Genomic DNA, 13,252 nt, shown 5'->3' with positions numbered 1-13,252 from the left:
TTCATGGAATAAAGGCCAGTCTGGCTGAAAAATAGCAAGGGGGGAATGTAGTAGGATGTGAGGTTGGAAAGTTAACTGGGGTCAGAGCATGTTATTTATGGTAATGAGTACGGATTCTACTCAGAGTGTAGAGGGTGGCATTGAAATAATTTAGGCCAGCCTGAGTGATGAGTAAACACAGTTAAATCTCAACCTCAAGATGATCTTTCTCACGCTGAAAAGGGACTGCATGGGGCCCAAACCTTGGGTCTGCCATCTACTCCCTGGATGTGTTCTCTTACTTGGGCTGGTTATCGCATCCCTAAAATGGGGATAATTCTATTTATCTTCAAGAGTTGTTTTGTTAGGATTGAATGAGATTATACATAGGAAGTGTTCAGAACATGCCCAATACGCAGTATCTGCTGAACAGCTGTTGCTGTGAGCAGCAACACTACTAGCAGTAATGGTGGTTAAGTAGGAGCATTTCATAAAGGCCCAGAAAAGGTACATTTGTCAGATCATCTTTCAATTTCTAATGCAGGGCCACCAGACTTGCAACCACCCCTTCACTGATGCTGTGACTATTCTGGATATGTGAGAACAGGTAGCCGGGTTCCGAAGACTCAAGACAAAACAGATTACGCTAAGTGTGGGCAATAGCATGGGAGAAACTCACACCCTTTCTTGCTTTTGGCAAGAACTGGCCCTCTTGGTCTCAAAGCATTGGTAACAGTAGGACATTCTCATGGGACAGATATCTCGATGTCTCAGCTGGCCAATCACTTCCAAAGGAGAAAATGTTAAGTATTCCAGAATGAGTGGCAATCAGCTGGTTATGTGCCCGCTCAAAGGTTCAGGATAAGTCAAAATCAGAAACCTTGGCAGTAGCTTATTTCATAATCCTTATAAACTATGGTTACTTATATCTACCTTTTTCTTAGTACGTTCAAGTATATGTTTGAAGCGCATGGAAACTATCCTGGGAACTGAATTTTGACGAATGAATTTTTAAAATGAGCCTTTTAAAAACTGCTGATCGCCTGTGGACAACACTTAGGCAGGGGCGAAGGAAACGTGGGCAATACAGCTCTAGAATTCTGCTCTCTGATACAAGAGCCAACAAACCACAAGAGGCTATTTACGTGGGAAGCAATTAAAATAAAGTTTACAATTTGGCTGTCAGAGGCACTGGCTATGTTTCAAGTTCTCAATAGTCACATGTGGCCAGCAGCTACCACGCTGGATAGCACAAATACATAACATTTCCATTACCCCTGAAAATTCCATTAGAAATGCGCTGCTGCAGAACTCCCAAAACATAGATCGTGAGTGAAAGCATTAGCACTGCAGCCTACCAGCCTCACACGTACACAGGGGATATCAACAGGGAGGTTTAGGGCAAAATTCGGACTCCACCACTTCTACTCTTTTTCTTTCTGTAGCAAAGTTACCAGACAACCTTTTTAGACTGTGCTACTTTAGCAAGAGTTTCAAAAATGCTTCCTACTCTGCATCCCCTGCTCTGATCTCTGTGACAACACAGTCTTAACAAGAGTACATGTGGGCCGCCGGGTGGCTCAGCAGTTTAGTGCTGCGTTCAGCCCAGGGTGTGATCCTGGAGTCCCGGGATCGAATCCCACGTCGGGCTCCCTGCATGGAGCCTGCTTCTCCCTCTGCCTGTGTCTCTGCCTCTCTCTCTGTGTCTCTCATGAATAAATAAATAAAATCTTTATTTAAAAAAACCAAGAGTACACGTCTCAGCTGCCACATGCTCAATGACGTTGGGCAAACTAACTTTCTTACTTAGTGGCCTCTTCTCTGTAAGGGAAAGAAGATAACAGTCTCTCTCCCAGACTTGTGTAAAGATTAACCAAGTGGATATGAGTCAAGCAATGAACACAATGGCTGGCTCAGGGAGGCACCCAGCAAAGGTTGGCTTTGTGTGGGATACCTGGCCTCGGAAGAACATGTTGTACTTGGAATTATGAGGCTGTTGTGCTCCCAAGCATTTTTCTCAGGGTTGGGCTTTTCTATCTTTCCTTCCATCAGGTGGATGGTCTCGGCAGGCAGGGCCTGGGGTCTCTGGCCATTCCTCTGTAAACAGGTCTCAAGAGAACAATCTAAAAAGAGCTGGCAAAAACCTAATGAATCTGAAAACAATATTAAACCACAAAATTACTGGTGTGCTGTTTTTTTTTCCAAAGTGTGACATAAACAAATTAGACAAATTATCCTGGTGGCAGCAGAAAAACCATTTGCAACGCTGAACATCTAGCTTTGAAAATTAAGTACATTTATACTCCCTTCCTGATCCAATTACATTCTCACTAAAAACAGTAGTGATTTTGACATGCAAACAAATGTGTGTGTGTAACGAAAAAAATATTTTAATTACATTTCCGAGCCAGTTGATAGACTTCGTATCTCATACTTTGGTAATAAAAGTTGTCATCTAGAATCAAAAACAAAGGTCTAGAAACCGCAGTCTTCGTTAAGAGGTAGCAAGACTGGGTTTCCAGCGCAGCAGAGGATACCAGATCCTGGTGCTTCAAGCAAGTTATAAAATCCTCCCACATGGCTGCAGTCCTGTTGGGTGGGGCAGACACCTGACACCCATTAATGACAGCCATCAAGAAGCATTCTAGGTACTTCAACAGTTCTTGTCGAAGCAATTTCCATTGGGATGGCTAGAAAAGATGGAATAATTACAAGTTATATTAGGCTTTGGCCAGTAAGGTGGTCATGCTTATTGCCACCCACCCCGCATGAACATTTCAGCTCACGGTGCTACACTATTTGGAATTCTCTGAGCACAACCTGTTTTGCCATGTCTCCATATCCCCGCCTATACTGTTTCCTCTGCCCCGAAACTCCTACTCATTGATGTTAGACCTCTGCAATCTCCTCAGACTCAACCACATAGGAGGCAGCTCAGACTCTCCTTTGTCTACAGGATATCCTGGGTCTCCACTCTAGCAGAGTGTTTAGGTATTTGTTTGCACATCTCTCTCTCTCTCTCTCTCTCTCTCTCTCTCTCTCTCTCTCTCTCTCGGCTAGGTCAATAGTCCACTGTATACCCAGCCTCCAGCAGAGGGTCAGAAACCTTACAGGAGCTCCAGAAATGTAAATGAAATGAATAAGTGACTAGATCAAAGAATGAAAAACTGTGACCATCCAGGAGAAATAAAGAGCCAGAATCAATATCCTGCCAAAATAAAACAGTCTGTCTTAGATATAGCTATGCTCATTTGCCCTTGAAATGAGAAAAGTTGTGGACAGAAAAGGTCAGCTGAAACGTGTTTGGGGACTTCAGGCTAACAACAGAGTTGAAATGGGATCGGGAAAGATAGAGAAAGTAGACTGAAGGGAAGAGACTGATAGGAAAGTAGACTGAAGGGAAGTTATCTCTAAATAACTTGAGAATACAGGTAATCTTATGCTGCTCAAGGGCTATGGGCAGCAGGGACAGAGTTATGAGGTCCAGGCCGGAGAGAAAACAGGAACATGAGATAAGGATCCCTATCCCGCCTGTCCATCCCTACCGCATCACTGAGATTACAGCACATATAACAAATACATCAGCTAAACTACTAAAAAGGAAACATGATCACTTCCTAGAAGGTTAAGATTTCCTACCCATGGTGACTGGAAGAGTCCCATGGCCTTTGTCTCTAGGGGAGAGTGGAAAAAATGTAACAATAAAAGTGAGTGAAAAAGCCCAGCAAATATAACGATCCTTCTCAACAATGTTCAGCATTCACTCAAGTGGTGAAAATACTATCATCCAACTAAATCTAGTGCCACCAGGGACTTGATGCTGTATTAATCCCGAAATTAAACAAGAATAGGAAAGTATGGGCAGCTCGGGTGGCTCAGCAGTTTAGTGCTGCCTTCAGCCCAGGATGTGGTCCTGGAGACCAGGGATTGAGTCCCACATCAGGCTCCCTGCCATGCATCCTGCTTCTCCCTCTGCCTGTGTCTGTGCCTCTCTCGCTCATGAATCAATAAATAAAATCTTAAAAAAAAAAAGAATAGGAAAGTATATATAAATTTTGCTGGAGCAGTCCTCAATTTTCCATCCACCACATGTACTATATTTATGCATATATATTTACAGAGTGGAATCACATCACATTTACATGTTATTTAGGTGCGTCCATCTACACTGGGATATTAAGCCACAAATATTTAAAATTTTCAGAATCTGTTAAAGAGGATTTGCTCTGGAGTGGGAATGAGATGGGAGACATGAATCTATTCTTCCCTGAGAGTTTTGTTTCCATGTGCTCCTCCAAAGGAGGAGCCGGGCTCAGCGTGATTGGAAGGCTTAAAGAGAAATATCCTTGGAACACGTTGGTCACTACACACAGGCCCACTACCTTGTCTGGTGGTCACCTAAGAAACGACCACTTTCTCTTGACTGGCAGATGCAGATTTACCCCGAGATAAATGAGGAGTGAGCTCCAGAAGCCAGGCCCTTCGTTGGCACAGCTTTCTACTGTCGTGGGAGGGACCCTGAGAATTTTGTTATTTAAAAATTCTGTATCCTTTATCTTAAAAAAAAAAATTTCCCCGAATTGTATGAACTTGGAAGACCCACAAAGATTCGCACATGGCCAAAAAGACATGAACAGAAATTTCACAGAGGAAGACACAGATGTGGCCAACAAGCACATGAGAACATGCTCTGCATCACTTGCCATCAGGGAAATACAAATCAAAACCACAATGAGATACCACCTCACACCAGCGAGAATGGGGGAAATTAAGAAGACAGGAAACCACAAATGTTGGAGAGGATGTGGAGAAAGGGGAACCCTCTTGCACTGTTGGTGGGAATGTGAACTGGTGCAGCCACTCTGGAAAACTGTGTGGAGGTTCTTCAAAGAGTTAAAACTAGACCTGCCCTACGACCCAGCAATTGCACTGCTGGGGATTTACCCCAAAGATACAGATGCAGTGAAACGCCGGGACACCTGCACCCCGATGTTTCTAGCAGCAATGTCCACAATAGCCAAACTGTGGAAGGAGCCTCGGTGTCCATCGAAAGATGATGGATAAAGAAGCTGTGGTCTATGTATCCAATGGAATATTACTCAGCCATTAGAAACGATGAATACCCACCATTTGCTTCAACGTGGATGGAACTGGAGGGAAATAAGTCAATCGGAGAAGGACAAACATTATATGGTCTCATTCATTTGGGGAATATAAAAAATAGTGAAAGGGAATAAAGGGGAAAGGAGAGAAAATGAGTGGGAAATATCAGGGAGGGAGACGGAACATGAGAGACTCCTAACTGGGAAATGAACAAGGAGTGGTGGGAGGGGAGGAGGGCGGGGGGTGGGGGTGACTGGGTGGCGGGCACCGAGCGGGGCACTTGGCGGGATGCGCACTGGGTGTTATGCTCTATGTTGGCAAATCGAACACCAATAATAAAAAAAAAGGTTCGCCCACGGCGGGATGTTCAGCCGGCTGTGCTGGAGCTTCCCGCCCGCGGCTGCGGGATTTTCCCAGGACCCCCCACCCCCACCCCCCCGCGCGCTGCCGAACCCCACGCCGCCCTCAGCCTCGGGACAGACCGCGCAACGCACACGTGCCCCAAGGAGGCTCGCGAGCCTCTACAGAGAATGACTGACTCCAGGGCGGAGTCACAGGCCCCACGCCCGGCGCGGCCCCCCACGCCCGGCGCGGCCCCCCACGCCCGGCGCGGCGCCTCCGTCCCCCTCCGCGCAGGCGCCGCGGCCCAGGCCCCGCCCACTCCGTCCTGACCAATGGCCGCGCGCTCGCTTCCTCCAGGAACGCGTCCGGCATGACGTCATCGTAGGCGACGACGCCGACGGCCCAGCCCTGCTCCTGGCGCAGCCGGTGGCGGAGGGCCCGCGCCAAGGTTGACTTTCCTGCTGCCGGCAGGCCGCAGAGGAGACAGAGGCCTATCCTCTGCGGCCGCTCGCCGCGCGCTCCCTTGGCGTCCTGGGCGGTCTTCATGCTGTCGCGGGAGACGGCAGGCGGCTGGCAGCGTCGTCCCCGGCACCGCCCGCCCAGCGCGCAGGCGCAGTCTGGCTGCTGCGCCGCCGGGTGGGGAGGCCGGGCGGGGAGGCCGGGCGGCGCTCCCAAGGCCGGCGCGGTGCGTGGCCCGCTGTCCCCGCGGCGTCCCCGAGGTCCGCGGAGCCGCCGCCGCTGCCGCCGACCGCTTGGGGGGCCGAGTCCTCGATGGCGGGGACACTTTGGCGATGCACTTCCTGACCCCTGGACATCTCCCAACGGGTCGACACTTGGACTAAGTGCTCAGTTAGACTTAGCTCAGCCTCCCTGCTGCAAACTTGCAGGTCTTCGAAAGGTCAGTTGGGGTCAGAATGTGAGGCTGCCGCTGCCTGTCCGACCCCGTGCTCCGCGGCCCCTGCTGCACGTGACGGGCGGAAGGACAAAGTGAACCCACACTTGCAGCGAGTGTGAGAAGCGGGGGCAGGATGGCAACATCCCGAGACCTGCGTTCCAATGCATTCACTCAGAGGACAGTATTTTGGTGTTAAAAGAGAAATACCAAGCTGGGGAGAGGTATAAAATTCCTTGTATGGGGTTGTGATGTAGAGAAGTTGAATTCATGTTCTGACTTTCACCTTAAAGGGGATTCTTAGTCATAAAGTGGGGAGTTCAAAATGTGTGCAAACGAGGTAGAATGGGGGGGGGGGGGGCGGGCAAAATGCAATCAGTAACGCGGTGTAAAATCTGACCTAATTGGACCGCTGAGCACGTCCACCTACATGTTCTCTGGAAGGTGAGCCACGAGTTACACATACTCCTGATATTCGGTCGTTGGTCCCGTGCAAGAACAAGTAAGGAATGTTATGACAACGGGGCAGCAAGCCCAAGGTCTCCCGGCTGCAAGGCAGTGTGGGGGGTGGTTGCTGAGTGCCCAAAGCCCAAATAAGTGACGTCAGCAACAAAGATACAGAACTTTGGGCAGAAATCTAGTCCATTTATTGAACCTCAGCAGGCAGCTTCTTGGAACTTAAAAAGCTTTGCATACTGACAATGCGTGTCTACCGTTTCCTTCCCTTTCCACCTCTGTTGACTTAAGGAAAAAGATGAGAATACTAACAACTTGGGGGAGGGAAAGGACCCAAACTTTCATTGCTGTAGATTCTAGTATCCCTATCCAGACGGATCTAATCTTTAGCGTCACTGCAGTATTACAGGGGCAACAGGTGGGACCAAAAAACAACCCCATCCCCAACGGACGTTTGTGGCCCATTTTACCTCCCTACAAACATGATCTGAAGGGGCACAGGTCACTTGTACTTGGGATGTTAAACTTGGTTTAAAACGCTCTTAGATTGGTGGTCACCGTGACTAAGTGCAGCCTCAGCTGTCATCGTTCTGTCCCGTCTAGTCCTCAGAGGCAAGGAGGTTGGCCAGTACCCCTTCATGCTGGAGCAGTCACTCTGCTCTGAGCTTGGGGGGAGACGGCTTGACAGACCTCACCTTCCTAGTTGTCATTTCTGCCCCTCAGAGCCATAGGCATTGCCCGGGACCTTTGCCTTGCCTACGTCTCCTGACTACCACGCAGGTTTTAGGAGGTGCCCGACACTCAATGCCAATTTTTGCTTGGCTAAATTGTCCCATGTTGGAGGCTGTTCAATTAGTTTCTTCTCAGGAGAGTTTTCAGTTCACTTTGATTCAGCTGCCTGTTCCAAATACGTTAATTGTCCTTAGGGGGAACTGGGACCAAGTGAACACAGAACTATGTGTGACACCTGGGTTTGTCTCCTGATCCGTATAATGAGTGAAGTCCTCAAAAGGGCACTTGAGAAAATCTGAGATTCCACCTTCTGTCACCTTCAGGATCTTCAGAAGCAGGGTTCCTCCTCTGGTGACTTTAACATTGTTTTTTTTGCCAACTCAGGACTTGAGTTCTTCAGCTGCTAACACACCACTAACAGTCTAGCTTGCCAAAGCGCAGATTTCCTTAATCACAGCAACAGTAGTTAAACCTCACCCCTCACCTCTAGCCAATTTCTTTTTGCTTTACTAATTCATAGAGCAAAACCTGGAACCTCTTTCTAGTCAGATTTTTAAAAATACCTTGACCTGGGCACCTGGGTGGCTCAGTTTGTTAAGTGTCAGACTCTTGATTTTGGCTCAAGTCATGATCTCGGGGTCAGGGCCTGAGACCCATGGGGTTCCTTGCTCAGCAGGGAGTCTGCTTTACGATTCTCCCTCTGCCTCTCCCCCCCCCCCCCCCCACGAATAAATAAATCTTTACAAAAAAAACTTTGAGGTGCTTTACCTTATTAACCCAAACATGGCATTGCTAGCATGGTGTTCATGACTTGTCCAAACTCTATCCCTTCAGCTGCCACGTCTCCATGCGCCTGTGAAAATGAACTGCCTTTCTTTGCTTTCCAGTGAGGTGTTTATTCATACCCGTTTAAAAAAATCCTGTAAATTTCAGACCAGGGTAAAACTTGTGAGCTTACTGGCTCCTTTTCTATACTAAATATTTACAGTTGGATCATCGTCAAGTCACCAGTCATCTTCTTGAGTTTTTTAAAAACCTAACAAAGGTATCCTAAAATGTGAGCCAGATAGTGAAATGTTACCAGATCTTGAAGTAATTTTACAATATGTACTGTTTCTGATTTCGCAAAGACCACTCTGCCCTTAGTATTGTAAGGTGAGGAAATGTGGTATTGTAAGAACAAGTAAATGACATACTATGCTGAAAGTAGGTAGTTAGACCCAGAATACTCTTATTAACTCTCATTAATGACCACCAAAGTGGCTGAAAAAGACCACAGGTACAGGAAGCAGTTTCTTCTAAGGAGGATCTGGGCCAACCTCTGATTTCAATGTCTTGGGTTTCTTAACAAACTTTCAAAACTCTTGGAAGAAAACACTTCCTAGAGATTTCCAATGAGCTTTCTCATTGTGTCCTTACTTCCTATTTAAAATAGTTAAAAAGATGTTTTAACAATCTCAACAGTCTAATAAATGAGCAATATTTTAACGCTGTAGAAGTTACTCAATGTTCATTTGGTACCAGATACTGTGTTATGCTGGGTATCCACCCATAAATAAAGACATCTACTGTTAAAAAAAAAAAAAAAAAACTCATACTTTGAGAAAATTAAAAATGTCCACAGCATATAAATATAGCCACTATTTCAGAAAATTTGGCTGTTCACATTATATTGCATATAAAAGTACAGCTGTCAAAGGTGAAACTGGTATAGTTTCCCTTACCTGAAATCCATTATAATAACATATCCCTGGAGGAACATTAATAAATATATCTCAAAATTCTGTAATTTTGCATAAACATGGGCAATTTTTATAGGAAGCATGCAATATTCAAAATGAATTAAGAGCATATTATGTAGAAATTTTGATGGGTTACTTCTTCAGAATGTTACAAGTGTCAAACAACAAAAGATAACAAAATACATTTTATGGTTCATTTAGCTCAGATGCTACTTTCCTTCATTATAAATTTACCAAAATTTATCAAGAAGAGTTGGTTTACCCAGACCTTAAAATTCTAGGTAAACAAGTCACCACTGAGTTCCGAAAAATGTGGACTAAAACAATCCTATGAAATGGATGCATTATGAAAGTTTATTTAAAGCCAGGTATTTTGAAGCCTGGAGTTGATTTTTCCATACATACCATGTTACCCATGCTGGTTACCTTTTCAATATATTTTACTGGATCATTCACATCTGTGTACATTACTGCAGCTCCAAGCAGAATATGTTGTTAATTTTTTTTTAATTATCAAGGTAAAACATACAAAATCTCTTTGCAGTTTTCAATAATTTAAGGGAATAAAAGAGTTCTAATATCAAAATGTTTAAGAAGGGCAATGTTGTAGGGCACACACAGCAACAAGACAGTTACATGATTCCTATCTACCTCATTCTCTAATACCTCTATTTGTATTTTTAAAGAAATCTTTTCCCCTAAATTTAAATTATTCTCTTTAAGACTCTAGGGTAGTGATGGTGGGCAGAGGTAGGGAAGAAAAGCATGTAACAATAGCATGGGTTCTTTTTAAAAGCCACATACACTATCTGCTAATAAAACTCTACAGGGGCACCTGGGTGGCTCAGCCAGTTAAGCATCCGACTCTTGACTTTGGCTCAGTTCATGATCTCAGAGTCATGGAATCGAGGCCTGCTAAGCACAGAACAGGCTCATGCTTTCTCTCCAAAATAAATAAAATCTTAAAAACAAACAAAACCCACCTTTACAACTCTCCCTACTTAGAATTTAAATGGTGTTACTAATGGAAGACTATGACATATATTGATGACCACAGGTGTGTTGTGGTCGCCATGGCCACCCTGATTCAGTGATTTACTAGAAAGACTCAGAAAAGCTTTAGACTCGCGGTGATGAGATATAACCATGTCTTGTTGCTGTGTGTGCCTTAGACTCTTAAACATGAAAGGATGCAGGTTAAAACTAGAAAAGTGGGGATCCCTGGATCGAGTCCCACATCAGGCCCCCTGCATAGAGCCTGTTTCTCTCTCTGCCTCTCCCTCTCTGTTCCTCTCATGAATAAATAAAATCTCTTTTTCTCTTAAAAAAAAAAAAAAAAAAAGTAGAAAAGCAAAGCTACATAGGGCAGAATCCAGGGGAGACCAGATGTCTTCCAGTTGTCTTCTCCAGTGGAGTTGTACTGACAGCACTTAATTTTCCTAGCAACGACGTGTGACGACATGTGCAGAATACTGAGTAGTGTCAACCAGGAAGCTCCTCTGAATCTTGGTATCCAAGGTTTTTATTGGGGGGTCATGCAGGCGTGGAGCACCCATGTGTTGACAGTTACTTAGTCTTCAACCCTTCAGAAGTCAAACTAATAGAATGTGGCCCTTCATTATAAATCCTGTTGTTCAGCATGACCTAGAGATGGTGGAACCCAAGGCCCCTAGTTAAAAGACAATGTTATCTAGCAGGATAGTCCAACAGCTTAGAGGATATTCCCAGGACCTTGGCAAGCATCAGGTTTTTGGGAATGTGCAAGTTCTGAGCAAGTTAATCCTTTTACTGAACAAAACAACTTCAGAATAAGATGTCACATAGTTGATATCATGGATGTGGCCACAGATCCACCTCTAGATCAAGAGCTTCCCCATCATTTCTACATTTCCTTGCAAAGCTTGATGCCAGGCTGTATTGAAAACTGTACAGAGTACAGTAATGTTGCTAACCAGAATAGAGATTATAAATGAGATGGTGCGGGAAGCACCTGTAAATGAGGGTTGGGGGAAAAAGAGTAGGGAAGTCACTCTTTCCTACACCTTCCATATTATAGGTCCAGCTGGAGGCAGGGTGAGAAGAAGGAATTCCTGTCAACTGTAGGATATTCCAAAAGCCAGAATCAGAAGGGAGGTGAAGCCCAAGTGGTGGTGCTTCCTGGCAGGTAGTATCCCCCAGGTGCTGTCTCATCATCCCTCTGTTTCATCAGCAAAAATCCCATTAATCTGGTTTAGCCAGAACTCCCCTGACCCCTGGTGATTCCTCTCAGTAATTTTCCACCACAGACTCCCTACCCTGCTACTTGGGCATGAATTCCCCTTTGTCCATGCTATATTCAGACTGGAGCCTGGTTCTATATGGATGTCTTTCTCCTACCGCAATAGTTCTGAGTAAAATCTGCTTTTACCACCCAGCTCTGGTTTTTTGGACATACTTAGAAAGGGCAAGTGTAGTACAGAGAAATTAGTCTAATTCTATAGGAAAGTGGTATCTGTCTGGTTTTGAATCATAAACTGGGTGCTTTCTACTGCCCCAAAAGGGGCATTCCAGGTCAAGGGGAAAATATGTGTGTGTGTGTGGGGGAGACAGTAGTAGGTGGGAAGAGGCAGGCAAGAGTCACTGTACAAAGGACTTTGTATGTCATGCTAAGCACTAAAGGTGACGATGAGGTGAAGCACCAGAAGGAGCAGAGGACTGAATGAAGGTCATGAGAGTGAAGGCTTCTGACAGTAAAGAAACCCTGGGAATTGTCCAGATGAAAGGTAGTGCTTGAAAACAGAAGACCCAGAGATGAAGAAAGATGAGAAAGGTTTCCTTTAAGAAAAACCAAGACCTGCTGATGTACTGAATGATGGGAAGGAAAGAAGGGTAAACCATAAGAGTCTTTAGTTTCTTGCCTCCTAGTCATTCATCCTATTTAAGGAAGTAAAAATCCAGTTGGTAACATTGTTCTCCCTCTTTATTTATTTTATTTTTTAAAATTTTTATTTATTTATGATAGTCACACACAGAGGGAGAAGCAGGCCTCATGCACCGGGAGCCCGACGTGGGATTCGATCCAGGGTCTCCAGGACCGCGCCCAGGACCAAAGGCAGGCGCCAAACCGCTGCGCCACCCAGGGATCCCTGTTCTCCCTCTTTAAATTGAAGATTGCTGTTTTTGAAGAAAAGTGTATTTTCCTTTGGACTCCCCCAAAATGTTACCTTGAACAAAATGGAATTTATGACCACAGAAGCAAGACATATAGGTAGAAATACTGGTGTAGACGACTTAGAATGAACCTGGAGTACTGAAAATCTTTGCAAACGTCCTAGGCCCTTCACATTTAAGGACTCTGGAACTTACCTGTGGACTGTTTTCCTTTTTTCTGTCAAAAGATGAAAAACTCATCTGCACAAGCCTTTCTAGGAAGAGAGTCGGTGGAGGTGGTGGGAGGCACCTCTTCAGGCCACGTCGGGTTAGGAAAGCTGTTTTTTTTTCTGAGAACCCTCTACTTTCGGGACGAGGCAGATCTGTATTCCCGGGAGGTACATATCCTCACGTAACTCAAATAAGACCTTAAGAAACACAAAATAAAAGCTATTTGGCACCGAAACAGAAGTCCCAGAAAAGCAAATCCTAAAACAAAAGTAACAGGGGACAGAGCGAGATTTCTATTCTCCAGAGAGGCTGCTGTCAGCCCAAATCTGAGGAACCCTCACGTCCCCATTTTATTTACTTTATTTGAATCCCATTATCCAGTTTTCTCAAGGTGATGGGCGACAGGAAGAGGCAGGGAGGCACCTGTCACCGCCCCTCCCCCTCCCCCCCCCGCGGCAGCCCCAGGGCGCGAGGTCAGCTCCCCCGCCCCCCCCCGCCGCCCCGCCTCCCCGCGGGGTCACTAACGCGGCCGCTGACCGGCCCGAGCAAACCTGCGCCCGCCCCGCTCCTGCCGGGCCGCGGGCTCTCCGCGCCGCCCCCACCCCGGGCCGCCCGACAACCGTCGCCCACGCCGCCCGCTCGCTCC

At 45.9% G+C, this 13,252-nt stretch overlaps 1 protein-coding gene across 2 annotated transcripts in view; it reads right to left on the bottom strand.

Annotated features, from left to right (window-relative positions):
• PSTK (phosphoseryl-tRNA kinase) overlaps positions 1 to 13,238 on the bottom strand; it is a 19,672-nt gene extending 6,434 nt beyond the window's left edge. Inside the window, exons 1-4 of one of the 2 annotated variants that reach the window (XM_072740316.1) lie at positions 13,158 to 13,238; positions 12,592 to 12,803; positions 2,378 to 2,669; positions 1,934 to 2,132 (exon numbers count right to left, since the gene is read on the bottom strand). In XM_072740316.1, the coding sequence (XP_072596417.1) occupies positions 1,934 to 2,132; positions 2,378 to 2,669; positions 12,592 to 12,636 (536 nt within the window). In that variant the 5' untranslated portion in view covers positions 12,637 to 12,803; positions 13,158 to 13,238. Of the gene's footprint in view, positions 1 to 1,933; positions 2,133 to 2,377; positions 2,670 to 5,754; positions 6,252 to 12,591; positions 12,804 to 13,157 lie in introns of those variants that run through there. The other variant, XM_026010715.2, reaches the window with a different exon arrangement.
• Positions 13,239 to 13,252: the final 14 nt, after the last annotated feature.

Source organism: Vulpes vulpes, chromosome 15 (assembly GCF_048418805.1).
Source record: "Vulpes vulpes isolate BD-2025 chromosome 15, VulVul3, whole genome shotgun sequence".
NCBI classification, from domain to species: domain Eukaryota; kingdom Metazoa; phylum Chordata; class Mammalia; order Carnivora; family Canidae; genus Vulpes; species Vulpes vulpes.
Note: the sequence above shows the minus strand (reverse complement) of the source record. Positions and strands in the feature narration are given on the sequence as shown.